At 36.7% G+C, this 15000-nt stretch overlaps 1 protein-coding gene across 2 annotated transcripts in view; it reads right to left on the bottom strand.

The window, feature by feature from the left end:
* Positions 1-15000, bottom strand: part of Cep97 (centrosomal protein 97kDa) — a 35527-nt gene that overhangs the window by 1445 nt on the left and 19082 nt on the right. The window contains exons 9-17 of one of the 2 annotated variants that reach the window (XM_070143692.1): positions 14490-14593; positions 11996-12565; positions 11062-11188; positions 10383-10503; positions 9915-10039; positions 2319-2557; positions 1353-1536; positions 966-1242; positions 1-163 (exon numbers count right to left, since the gene is read on the bottom strand). The exon at positions 1-163 is cut by the window's left edge and continues 1445 nt beyond it. In XM_070143692.1, the coding sequence (XP_069999793.1) occupies positions 1-163; positions 966-1242; positions 1353-1536; positions 2319-2557; positions 9915-10039; positions 10383-10503; positions 11062-11188; positions 11996-12565; positions 14490-14593 (1910 nt within the window). Of the gene's footprint in view, positions 164-965; positions 1243-1352; positions 1537-2318; positions 2558-9914; positions 10145-10382; positions 10504-11061; positions 11189-11995; positions 12566-14489; positions 14594-15000 lie in introns of both variants that reach the window. The other variant, XM_070143691.1, reaches the window with a different exon arrangement.

The following is a 15000-nucleotide window of genomic DNA, read 5'->3' on the forward strand; positions in this document are numbered from 1 at the left end:
CTCCTGCACTCTGGGAGTTGGGTGAATCTGCACCACCTGGTGATCGCTCATGGCCAGACCCACTTGACTGCGACATTGTCAGCAGTGATTGTGACCCAGGAAGGTTGCAGAAGGCATTCATCACCTGAGTGACCATTGTCAGCGACTCCTGAAGCTGCCCCACCTGTAACCAACAACAATTAAATGCCAAATCTATGATAAAATGTCAATCCATTTGCCCTAAATTTATCCACTGTTTACTGTAGCTTTTAGTGCATTTTGCTGCAAACAGATAGCTCCACCAGGGAGTCAGTTAGCAAGCTCTAGTGTCCTTTTTTTTTTATCCTAATGCTATTAGCATTGATACTGTTATCGTTATCACTGACATTATGATTATCATAATAATAATAACAACAAGAAATACATATATATATTTTTTCTAGAAATCAAGAAGAGTAATCATGTGATGGGTAAAACTAATAATTGATTCCATGATGACTAAGCAGTTGTGGAGCCATCTCAGTGTAAAGAATGTTAATAACTGAAGATTACAGTAAACATGGTATATTTGTAAGCCCTCCTATCCCAATGGCTTAAAGATTTAGAATTGTAATAACACAATGCACTCCTTGCAATATTAACCCATTTACGATGGGTGTCCCACATATGAGACACCCGGAAAAAAAAATTGCCAGGCGTCCTGCCAGTGTGACGCTGTATCAGGGCTTGTGCTCCAACTCAGCAGCAGGCCGTGGCCAGTGTGCGAGCAGAGTCCAGGCCAGTCCCACACGCTGATTTTGTAGCCACCCAGAAACATTTATTTTTGGCTTCAAAATATACCAGCATTACTGAGTTAAGAAAAATAACTAAAGACTGACTACACAAACAGGTATAGGTAATACATACACAATGAAGTAGAAGAAGAGACAACTTATAAAAAGAAAAGAGAAAATATTACTGAAAGAGGAAGACAAATATTCCCTTACCTGGCCCTGCAATGATTGGCAGAACTGTGTAAGCTCTTTGACACTCTCTTCAGAGTACTTCTTGGGACCACCTGTGGCTCCCTCCTTGGCATCTAAAGGTGTGAGGGGGGTTAGTGGGGTCATAGGGGTGGATGGGGTGTTCACACCATCACGCTTATTGACCTGCAGCTTCTGGATTTCCCTCCAGAGTGTGCGGATGGCATCTAATTGCATGTGCCGTAGCCGTCTTTCACGCTCGAGGGCTTCCTCTGTGCTGCGCAGTTTCTCCGTCAAGTGTCTATGAGATGAGAGAGGTAGCGAGTAAATATAATTTTCTCCTTCAAGCTTACAAATGAAATGTCAAATATAATCTATCGGCAAATTCTCCTAATACACTCCTGTCCTTACTTGATGTGTTGTTCTGCCCTGGAATGTCTGATGTCATCCCTAATTTTAGCTGCCTTGGGATCATTGTTTCTTGTCTGGTAACCTCTCCAATGCTTCTGCAGTGTGATGGCTGCTTGTGTTTTGTTCATGTCTGAGGTCGCTGTGCTGCTTCCACTACTGCTGTTGCTTGACCTACGACGGCCATCTATGGAGGATGGAAGAGGGTCAGGTCATAAATATAAATATAAATATATATATATATATATATATATATATATATATATATATATATATATATATAAAATTATATATATTTATACATATCTATATCTATATCTATATCTATATATATACATACATATATATATATATATATATATATATATATATATATATATATAAATATATATATATATATATATATATATATATATATATATATATATAAATATATATATGTATATATATAAATATATATATATATATATATATATATATATATATATATATATATATATATATATATATATATATATATATATATATATATATATATATATATATATATATATATATATATATATATATATATATATATATATATATATATATATATATATATATATATATATATATATATATATAGAGAGAGAGAGAGAGAGAGAGAGAGAGAGAGAGAGAGAGAGAGAGAGAGAGAGAGAGAGAGAGAGAGAGAGAGAGAGAGAGAGAGAGAGAGAGAGAGAGAGAGAGAGAGAGAGAGAGAGAGAGAGAGAGAGAGAGAGAGAGAGAGAGAGAGAGAGAGAGAGAGAGAGAGAGAGAGAGAGAGAGACAGGCAGGCACAGAGAGAGAGAGAGAGACAGAGAGACAGAGAGACAGAGAGACAGAGAGACAGAGAAACAGAGAGACAGAGAGACAGAGAGAAACAGAGAGAGATTACAAGAAGCAAAGAGAAAGTGAGTGAATGTTATTAAAGCCTTTCTCTCTTACTGTTGCTGGAACTCCTGATAGCTGCTCCTCCCTTGTACTTTTCTGGGTCATAAGCATGTGATGAGGATGATCGGCTGTTGTCTCGTGTTCGCTTTTCTGTCTGTTTTCTCTCTGCTGCAATACTCTTGATTGTCTGCAACTTCGATAGAGACATCTCCGAGTCCGTGTTGTCCGAGTCCGCATCTGAGTAGCCATGGTGTGGTGATGGCACTTTGTTCTTCTTGGCTGACCCTTGACGTCTGGCAGACAAGAAATTGTTGCAGGGTGATTAATGCATTTATACATTCTTTTGTCTCTCTAAAACATTATGACACTGTCAATATATATAAATGGGAAATTATGGAGATTTCTTTTTTTTAACTACACACAAATAATCTGGAATACAATCTTAAAGATTAACTGTCGTTTAATTAAAAAATAAATAAGAGAATGCATATTTTTCTACTCATTTCAAATAGAATAACAGACTATTTTACTCTATTTAGCTTCATAAATACTGAAAGGCCATGTACCAACTCTAACAATCTCTAAATAAATAAGTTCTGTCATTAGTAAGCAATGACAAATGAAGACAAATGCATTTTCAAATTATCTATGAAAAACAATTCAAAATCATAAATAAAAAAATACATTCCATCCAATCTCAAGTTATTATCAGTACATTTCTACTAAAGCATAACTTTGACACACCTCTCACCAGGTACTGAAAACACCCAAATATAATCCAGTGTTATGTAGCACGCACACACCATAACATATAACACAACGTTCCTGACTGGATTGGAAACAAAAGAGACAACGCATTAGCCTAAAATCTAAAATTGCTTCCTGTTACATGAAAAAATCTACCTTCACTTCTCTCATTAAAGGTAGAAAATAATAATAATAATAATAATAATAAATAAGTGTATAACAAATATCACAACGTTCCTCACTGTATGGAATGCAGATTTCTCCTCATAAACCAATCTCAGAAGCTAATATTAAAATGCAGAACACATTAGAAAAATAAAGACAAAAATATTTCTTGTAAACACACAATGGAACAAATTCCAACAAGGTATCTCTACCATTATACAAATGAGAAAAGATATGATATAAAGAAAAAAGAGAAAAATACGAAGACAGAAATTAATTTCTAAAATCTATGTAAATTCTACAATATGTGAAAAAAGTAAGAAAATTAAAAGAAAGAAAAGTAAAGATTTTTTTCTTTAATTATGTTCTTCACACATTTACAACAGGATTTCCATTAGCTATTGCCTACTTGTGTGAAAAATCACAAGTGCAGGAAGCACATTTGCTAATAAAACAATAGCAATCATTACAAAAGAGCTAAAGAATAAAAATAAAGAAAGCAAAAGAAAAAAAAGAAATGAAAAGAAGAGAAGAAAAGAAAGAAAGAAAAAAAATATATACATACTTATATATACATAAATATAAATATACATAAATATATCTATATCTATATATATAAATACATACTTCTATATACATAAATATAAATATATATAAATAGATACATATATATAAATATATCTATATCTATATCTATATATGTATGTATATATATATATATATATATATATATATATATATATATATATATATATATCTATATCTATATATGTATATATATACATACACACATACATATATACAAACATATATAAATACATATACACAAACAAATATACATATATACATACATACATACTCACACACACACACACACACACACACACACACACACACACACAGACACACACACACACACACACACACACACACACACACACACACACACACACAGACACACACACACACACATACACACACACACACACACACAGACACACAGACACACACACACACACACAGACACAGACACACAGACACAGACACGCACACAAATTCAAAAATTCAGATGACATGACCATCACGTCATAAAAAAAATTAGCTTGAGGGGAGGGTGATGTGAACATGCCATCATGAAAAAAGTTGACTGAAGGCCGGGGTGATGGGAACGACTTGCCATGAGTGCACAAAGCTCTTGGAGGGTGATTAGCTGAAAACACTTGTGCAGAAAAATATAAAATGTAATTGCAAAGGGAAGGCATGGAGTTTTCTCACCACACACGGGTGTTTGTGTGTGCCCAGCCTACAAGTCACACAACCGTTAGGGTAGCCACTCAAGTAAGCCTAATGCCAGCATTTTGGTCCTAGTGTGTGCAGTGAAGCATCTGGATCCAAGGGGTTAAAATGATGGTTACACATTCAAATTTATTTGGGTGGAAAAATGTAAATCTAGTTCCTATTCTTTTGGGATGCTATAGTATTCTGCGAACTTAATAGACAGTGCTTCCTGTATCTCTTGCCTACTGATATGCTTGCCTAACCAGCCTATCCAGTAATAAGGGTGGTACATGATTATAGTGTAGAATGCTTCACCTAAGCAGAAAATATTCAAGATAGTGCAAGTATTGAAGAAGTCTTAAATTAATGGAGACCAACTATAAATGAGTAAATAGGAGCCTGAAAGTGAATATGTGTTATGGCAGACACTGGGGAACTACCATCTTTTAGGACCACAGTGTATGATGTTATCTGGCATGGCTTTCCTTTCAACAGTACAAAGGCATTTGATGTCACAGCTTTGTTCATCCTGTCTATCCCCCACTTCAAGTTCTGTGTCAGTTTCTCCATGCTGTCTGCTGTACTACTCACACATCACTAATTTTAGCCCTTGGACCCAAATGACGTTGCAGTCATGTCATGGGAAAATCCAGGGTGACGTGAACATGCTGTCATTGGGCAATATGACCTCTAGCCGGTTGACACCAACTTGTGTCATGAGCGAAGGCCAAGGTGACGGAAAAGACTCGCCACGAGTGCACAAACCTCTTGGAGTGTGATATGATTCATTTGGCACTTAGAAGGGGGCTTTAGCATTCCTCCAATCGGTAAACGAATGTGGAATGTAATGTATGAAAGCCGTGACTGGAAGAGGACCGGCTTCAGGGAGGACCGTATTCCTGGTTGCTGTGACTGACGGGGCAGTCCCCAGGAAAATGTTGTGTTCACTTTAGTACAATGTTTACCTACAAGGGAGTCAATTAGTATGATCTTGAGACCTCACCTGATTTCACCTTTCATTGGGTTTTCAGGCAGACTTTTTTTTTTTTTTTTTTTTTTTTTTTTTTTTTACTAATGTGTCAATACTGATACTTTTATCTTAATTATAAACATCATAATACTATAGTGTTATTGACTATACTAAATACAATATTCAATACCAGATAATATTACTGAAAATCAAGGAAATGGGTAAACAGGTAAGACAGGTATTTCTCATGGCTCATGGCTAACTTTGAACTTATGGAGCCATCTATATGTAAAAAAAATTACTAAATCAAACACACTGTGGGCATGGCATGTTCTCACATGCCATCTCTAACAGCACGTGGTTAACAACCATACTTCATACATATCAAATAAACGAAAACATATTCACTGGTGCCTCTAAACATGATATTTGGAGCCTATGTACTCTTTTCCTTGCATGTTGATGATTCATGACAACCAATTGGAATGATCACCAAGACTGATTTTCCTTCCAGAAAAGAATACCATCAGGCAATTGTTAATGACAGGAGAGTTAAATGTTTAGAGTTGAAAAAATATTAATACATAAAGGAGGACAAGAAGGAGGGATCATTATAGACAATTCAAAACCAGACAAAACAAATACAAATGAAAAGAAAGAATTTAGAAGAAACTCAAAAGGTTCAAAGTTCCTTTCCTGCTCACTAGAGCAACTTCAAGAAGTAAAAATAAAAACACACATATGCATTTCTGCAGTGCATCTCCCTTAACCCACTAACAACGGGAGTCCCACATATGAGACACCCAAAAAAATAAACATTGCTGGGCGTCCTGCCAGTGTGACGCTGTATCGGGCCTTGTGCTCCGACACAGCAGTGGGTTGCAGCCAGCGCATGGGCAGAGTCCAGGCCAGTCCCACACGCCGATTTTGTAGCTGCCCAGAATCTTTTATTTTTGGCTTCCAAATATACCAGTGTTAATGGGTTAAAACAGTTTCAAATTCTTTTATCAAAAAATCACAAAATTCAGGATGACCTAGACAAGGAGAGGAATAAACATTCATAATGGGAGTCATTCATGAACGGCAAATACCACACCTTTCCTTACCTACATCCCGTTGACAAGGGAAGATGATTCCTAAGATGGAAGAAAGCAAGAAATTTCATTGCTTCTACTGACAATCAATGCTAATTAGATGGCCACTGAAGAGTACTATGATTTTTTTTTTTTCTAAAAATCAGGTATGCCCAATTTTTCATTCTGACATATATATTGCAAAGAAGTAAAAAAAGCTGTACATCCCACTTAACAGCTGGTAAAACAAACCTCATAAGACCATAAATGTTCCAGTAAGAACGTGAATATCAACAAGAAACTATCACTAAATAATAAAAAATCTACCTATTTCACTATCTACTTCCGACATCCATCACAAAGAACTATGGGAGGAAGACAGACATGGAAATTTGTAGTAAGACATGATATTTAAATATGTGCAGTGACTAACAATTCACAACAGGTTGACCTGCAGAAATCCTGTGTCATCCAATTTGATTCTTGCAGCTGAGTGTTAACCCTTGAGTCCAATAATGCTTATATAGCACCACTTTCTCAATGGCCTCTTTCATGCAGCCTGACAATGGCTCAGCCATAGAGCACCTTACCAACTTGAATGGCCTTGCCAGCTTGGAGGCATAGCAGATCTAGGAATATCTAGTTTTATCTTTATGAATTCTGAGATTTCTTATAAGTTTACTGATTAAGAGAATCTGATATTTTCAAATTCTGAGGTTAAACATTCTTGTTCATAAAATTCTCATGAACAACTGACTCCAGAAGGGTATGTGTAATTCATAAAATAGAACCATTGGGGACAGTGCATATGCCAGTTGCCAATGGGCTACATAAATCTATATTTATCTGCACTATACTACACTTTACCGTGGCCTAATAGCTGCATATTGTTAACATGAGCTCTTGAACTAAGAATCAATGCAATATAATTACGCAAACTGAAAGGATTTAATGTTAAGCTCATATGTTTCCAATATGCTGCAGACTAAAAGCATAAGATCTAAATGTGCTATTAATTACACCATAAACCCATTGGATCTGGGTGGTCTAACTGCCATGTGAAAATTTGGCTAAGTGATGGATGATGGCAATATGCTGTCATGTTAAAATAGGGTGACAGGAATATATTATCATATAACATTTGGATGAAGGCTGATGTGATGGGAATTACTCCGCATGAATGCACAAAGCTCTTGGAGGAAGATTAGACTCTGTAGTGATTTAGTTAGTGAGTGCAGATAGTACCCTCCAGGAGCCATAGTTGGAACAATGCCTATTCCAGGGAAGACACTCTTTCCATGTTCAGTATCCTATTCCTGCCCACCCTGACTGGCAGCACAGAGTGTGTTACAGAGTTGTACACTACCGAGAAAGATGATTTGGAGTCTGAGCATATAGCATATCAAATGACAAATGTAAACCTGGGGAAATGGAAAAAAAATGCTTATTCAGAAAGACAGACAATAATATTGTAAAGGGGATGCAAGGATTGTTAACACTAAAAAAATGTAGGCCAGGCCTACAAGCTACACATCTGGGGAAGTTGCCAATCAAGTAAGCCTAATGCCTAATGTGTGGGTAGCATGGCACCTGGATCCAACTGGTTAAAAAGGATCAATCTATGCCATCTACCAAACAGGAATAAGGTCTTTGCTTGATAATAAATTTCTTCTATTTGAACTTTACCTTTGCTACCCTTTCTAACTAGAGCAAAGCCTTGTTCATCAATTATTGCTGCTTTGAGTTGAAAAAGGCCAACTCTGACTGCTTCACCATCCAATTGGAAGAAATTGGAGGACGGAAACAATATTCTAAAAACAAACCACTGAAAGAATAAGTTGCACCAAACTATACATCTTTCTTCACCTAAGCACGTTACTCTTACTTCAAATTATAGAAAATGCAAAATTTGTATACATATATATAATTTTTTTTTCTTTTTTTTTTGGCTTACATAAGTAGCAAATATCCCGAACATGCTGTGTTTAGGCCAGGCACAAATGAACACCCATGAGCAGTGACAAGACTGTGAGACCCTATGCAAAGTTATTTTGTTTAAACTTTTTTTTAGCTTTATCTCATGATTTTCAATTTTATGAAATACAACCTGCGCCGCCAGTCACAGCAGCCAGGAATACGGTGCGCAGCATGGAAATGCTGTCCTCCCTGGAGCCAGCGCACTTCCAGTCACTGCTTATGAACATTAGAATCCACATTTGTTTACTGATGGGATTAAGCTAAAGCCCCTTTCTATGAACCAAATGAGTCAAATCACACTCCAAGAAGTTTGTGCTCTCGTGGAGAGTTTTTTCCATCACCCAGGCATCGCTCATGGTGGCAAGTTCATGTCACCCGAGCCCGTGGCCATTTTGCCTGATGACAGCATGTTCACGTCACCCATCCCTTGGCCCAGTTTTTCCATGACATGACCATAACATCATTCGGATCCAAGGGGTTAATAAAAATATTTCTATGCTTTTCATATTCTTTAACCTAATTTTGATGAGCTTCTCCCACACCAAACTAAACCAAATCTCATGTAATCACCCACTTGAGGAAAAAGGAAGAAGAAGAAGAAAAAAAAAAAAAAAAAAAAAAAAAAAAAAAAAATGGAAGCAAGGGGAAGACATACTTTTCCTATTCTGTCCAAATTTGGGTGCAACATACTAAAGTTTCCATTGACTGAGACTAAAAAGGGTTCTAAGCTCACTTCTGAGGAACTGTAGCTTATGAATAGCCACACAAATGAACAACTAGAACATGGAGCAGGCTGACTGCATATGGCACTTATCTCAGCCATCCTATATCTGGGCTCGATTTTTAGCAATATTGAGTAAAGTAAAAAGTAAAAAACATCCCCTAAATCTACTATCAGAAAATCCTAATCTTCACAGCCAAAGAATGTAATTTACACTGACATAAGTTTGTGTAGGAACTATGCACATAATATTCCTGTATTTGCAGATGTCAAAAAATACTGTATCCAATAAACATGGAATATCACATCAAGTCCAAAAATAACCTGTTGCAATGAAATGTTGTGTTGTACATGACATCCAAGTTTTTGACCTGAGCCCGGTTGTGAAGAACGTCATGACAGTTTGCTTGATTTTAACTGTTATTCAAAGTACATAAAATATTTCACGAGTAGAATGCACTTTCTTCCTTTATAAATTTATAAATAAAGCCCACAGGAATTGGGCTACATCACAATGACTGGAATTACTGAATCAGCAGTGCTTAAGTTTGCAAACAGCAACTCAAGCTTAGTAAGCTTGTACTTTGGCCATAGAAGAAACTTACTATCCCCTAGTGCAACAGACTAACAAAAAAAGGAAGAAAGAAAGAAAGAAAGAAAGAAAGAAAACAAGAATTAGTAAAATCAGCTTTCATAACTCTGCAAGAGATTCTGTTTACCTTGGTGAGGGTTCCACTGAGCCAGAGCGTGCGTATCTGGGCGAGAGTCGGGGAGAAGGCTTTGGTCTAGGTAGTGTAGAGAGCCCTGATGCAGCGGTTGAGGAGGAGGAACCACTTGCAGGACGCTGGGAGGGGCGGGAAGGGGAGCCCCGTATGAGATCAACTGTGGCTGGACTTTTCATGGGTGAGGCTCGAGGCCTAGTAACTGATGATGACCGCACTGCTGTTTGCTAAAAAATCATTAAGACTAGTTACAACTGATGCTTGCTTTCTACAAGATGGATGGAAGCAATCTAGGCTCCTTAAGAAAAAAGATCTTGATAACATTTCCTAGACCTAAGCAAAGGAATTAAATATATATAAAAAAAAAGACAAACTGATGCTAAGCAACAAACCAATCAACAAAACCAATTAATCAATAAACAAAACTGGAAACTATGGAAAAAAGTAAAGGTTTAAATTTCTCACTCTTGGGGAAGCTTGAGGTGCAGACGTGGGCCTTGCGGACGGAGGAGGACGCTGGGATCTGGAGGCAGAGTTTGAGCGGACAACGGCACTTGAACTGTGTTGTGCACGCGAAGAGGAAGAACTGTGGGAAAATAAGAGAGAAAGCAATAAGTTTCTGTCATAAATATGTATGGGAATCTGGGGAGAAAATGTTAAAGTATTGATTGGTATACGAAGAGGAACAAAACTCATTTCATTTATTAATTGTACAGAAAGCTAACAAGAATTCATTTGAAAAATGTGTTCTGAGTACAAAGTGGAATAATAACAACAATATGATGAATATGTGAAAAAACTTCTTGATAAAAAAAAAAAAAAAAAAAAAAAATTATATATATATATATATATATATATATATATATATATATATATATATATATATAAATAAATAAATATATATATATATATATATATATAAATATATATATATATAATAATAATAATAATAATAATAAACATATATATATATATATATATTATATATATATATATATATATATATATATATATATATATATATATATATATATATATATATATATATATATATGTAGATATAGATATATGAATGGATGAAACTGGTATATAACACAGAATATACGTATCAGCTCACTTTAGACAAATAAAAGAAATTCCTCACCACTGACTAGAGGTCCCGTGACCCTGAGCAGAGCGTGCAGAAGCTACAGCTGCCTGGTACTCAGGACTCATGATGCTCTCAGGAGCTGGGACAAACTTGGTTGAACCCACTAGCTGGCTACTGCTCTCTGAAGGGGGGAAAGGATCATCATCACACTCAAATTTTGAATATGAAGGCAAATACAGGAGGAAGAAGAGGAAGACGACAAAGGAACGAGGAAGGAGAGATATGAATACGTGTAAGAGGCCTGATGAACAAAGTTAGAATAATAAAATATAATATTATCCTAAAGATGAGACTTTGAATTTTTTTCTTTTTTAGTTATTTTGCAGTACCTCACTTTTAATATCTCAATGTCCAAAATTCAGCACATGATTAAGTCTCTGTACTCAGCCTTAATAAAGAATTATTACTTACTACTGAATTGTTCTCAAAAAAACTATCAAAGAAAAAAATATAATTTCTATCAAAAGAAGGTTGTTGAACACCAATCAGAACTTAGCTAGAGGCTGTGCAATGCAGAAATGAAAGACTCGAGTGATCTAAACTACAGGGTGAGGGTGCAAACTAACATGACAACACACTTGTACAAGACTCGTTTAAATCATTTATGCAGTGTAGTTAGAGAATATAAATTTCTTTGGATTTTTATCATCCATTTTCACATGATGCCACTGGCAGGCTTCATAAGCAAAGAAAAGTTGTATAATAAGAAATACAATCATATTTTATTATCAATAACCCCTTAGTAAAAGTAAATGAGGAAAAACATCCTTACCTCCAATGTTTATTCATTTAGTATTTTTTAAAAGAAAATGACACCAACATTAACTTTTTTGACCAGTTGAAAATGCAGTCTTGTACAGCCATGTGTATGATGTCAATATCAGTGAATACTTGCGGATAGAAGCACTACACAGTCCAGGGGGAGTACCTTGGGCTGTCACATCCTCTAGCACCAGGTCCTTCTCATCCCCAAAGAGGCTGGTAGGCCTGGGGTGGCCAGTGGGTGGTAGAAGTGTGCGCTCACCCCACACCTCTGCCTCTCCATTGGTCATGGGGCCTAGGTCCAAGCTGCGTGTCATCAGTCCACCACAGGGTTCAGGCTGTGCCAAGCTTCGTGCTAGCTGTTCTGGGCCCTGGCTCTGTGTCATAGGGTCCAACTCCAGGCAACGCTTCATCTCCTCTTCGCCCATTGACCGGGACATGGGATCTATGCCCAACGATCGAGACATCTGCTCTGCCCCTAGGCTCAGTGACATTGGGTCCACTTGCCCCCTGGGGCCACTGCCAGCCAACTGCGACAGGATAGCTGGGTCCATGCTCTGCGTCATAAGGCTCGGGGTATCAGGTGTGCGCAGGTCTCCCCCGTACAGTGTGTTCGACAGCTCTACATGATATGACTGGCTCTGCTGGGAACGTGAGCCTGAGTCACTCCTTGTGGCTGCAGAGTGAGAGTGTGTGCGGCGGTGGCACTCACGCACTGGGGCAGGGCGAGATGGGGCTGTGGGGGAAGTGGAAGTCACTACTCCTGTGCTGGCTACTTATGTAGAACACAAATACAGATCACTGGATAAAATCATTAACTAGAAATATATCACTAATAGAATAATAATGAAAAATCTCTACACATTACAAATAATTTCAACCTGTCTTTCTATATGCACAGTCCCTCCATAAATTTATATGCAAACACGTATGTTAAACATTGTATATATCACTACAAATTTGAGTGGATAACTATTCTGAAAACATTGTAAATCTGAGCAATAATCAGACACTACCCACTTTAATAATATGCAATCCATGTTCAATATCTGCCAGCTATTTAGAAATCAATTTTATGATCAAGAAAATACTCCCATTTCTGCCCTTTAAGGATGACCTTGTAAAAGGGAAGGGGTAAACATACCATGTGAATAATATAATCTGAACACCTTGGTAGCCACATTGCATATGCTAAGAATTATTCTGTGAATCAAGACCCTATTAGCCTAAGTGCAATTCCATCAAGTAGCATCTCATGGCTTTCCACTACACAGGAGAAAACATTTACCATAATTCAAATGTGTTTAACTTCCCCAAATTTATCAACTTCAAAATGATAACATTACAGATTAAGAATCCTTACATCCATTGCAACTACAATTTACAAAAGACTGCACTTAACAGCTTCCTAGAGAAGGTAAGTGCTAATTCACATTCACTGAAAGAACTACTTGAATGTGTACTTGTATTTAAATGAAACTACTCGTATAACTGTTGTTTCTACATGAGACAGGAAACAAATACAAAATTGCTCAAAATACCAATCTCTCGTCTTTTCAGTAGTACTAATGTATAGAATGCAGAGGAGAATTCTAGTCATGCATTCATCAAAAAGGGTCTACATTATTTCAAACACATCAAGATCCATACTGGAAAATTTATGATACTGAAAACTTTGACCATAAAGCTAAGGATTCGAATCACAACAAGAGGAGCTAAGACAGCAAGCTTTAATTCTACAAAAGCTTAGACAGAGGAAGGCTAAGCTACAAAAGACAAAGAACCTTAATTTTCCTTCAAAACAGTGCATAATAAATATACACCTTTTGTTGTCCACTAAAAAATATGATTTAAACTGTATAAAATCATACAACATGTAGCTATAGAAAAAATGAATTCAATGGCACTTGTCTGGTAATGTCCAGTTCACTTCTCAAAGTTCCTTTAAAAAGGTTATGAGCAAAATGTGAATGTGGAAAACAAAACTATTTCACACAAACATATTTTATGAATTTAAAAATCAGTCTAAAATCCAGGTTTTTTCATCAACACAAGGGTAATGCATGTGTTTGCTTTATTATCCATTTAACAACTTCTCTCTTTAATCTGAAAGAATATAAGAGCACATCAACACTTACTTGGATATCTTTTATATCGTAAGTGCTTATCTTTGCATGAGCTTTTTGAAAAGTCTCGCAAAACATTATCTGAAATATACATGAATATTTGCATTTCCAAACAAGAGAAAGTAAGCAAATACTTGATAATCTTTTTTCTTAGTTGAGGAACATTCATCATCCACAGAGAGCAAATATATACTTGTGGAGAGCAACTTACAAAGCTCTGGCACTGTCATACATTTGCCGTGTTGTCAATGCTATTGTGAAATTTAAATGTGCGCAATCATTTGGTACTGCAATAGTGATTATAACTTAAATATTGCAGGAAATTCTACAGACTCAAGGGAATAAATCAATTAAAAAGGACAAAAAAGAAGTGAAAAGTCACTCAAATTCAACCATTACTATCCCTTGCCTCTCTTTCTAGCTGAATTTTATCTCCAAGAGTTCAAGTATGGGTAAATTCATTATTCAAGCAACTGCAGCCAAGCAAGAAGAACTGAAAGAGCAGACACTAGCGTAAAGACTGGAAAGACTGACCTGTGTTTCGTCTAAGGGAAGTTGACCTGGAGACACTGCGTCTGTGCATGGCAGGAGAGTCATGGTGGCTGCTGCATCGACTACCTCGGCCACTGGATGACTCGCTGTAGAAGACAAAGACACCTCTCACAACATTAACATTACTGTCTGACATTTTTTGATGCATTATGGATGAGATTTTACATAAAACACATTCTATTGTGTTAAACAGTCCCTTCATAGATGTATTTGCAAAGATTACTGCAGATATGAAGTTTTGTCTCTGTACTGTACTGACCATCTTAGCACACAAGGCTAGCCACTTTCACTGTGCATCAGGTTGCTTTCTAGGTTCTATTTAAGAGTGAACAGGATGTTCCTCCAGCTTCAAGGGTACTGAGTGCTAACCCTCCCCGTCCTATCTCTATTTCTCCTGATGCCCTACTATGTGTCTTGGCAGCTTCTCATTCTACTCAATCCTTCCTCTATACCCGTCCATCCCAACCCTCATGCCAACATAGACCACTTCCCC

This window comes from Penaeus vannamei, chromosome 31 (genome assembly GCF_042767895.1).
Source record: "Penaeus vannamei isolate JL-2024 chromosome 31, ASM4276789v1, whole genome shotgun sequence".
NCBI classification, from domain to species: Eukaryota; Metazoa; Arthropoda; class Malacostraca; order Decapoda; family Penaeidae; genus Penaeus; species Penaeus vannamei.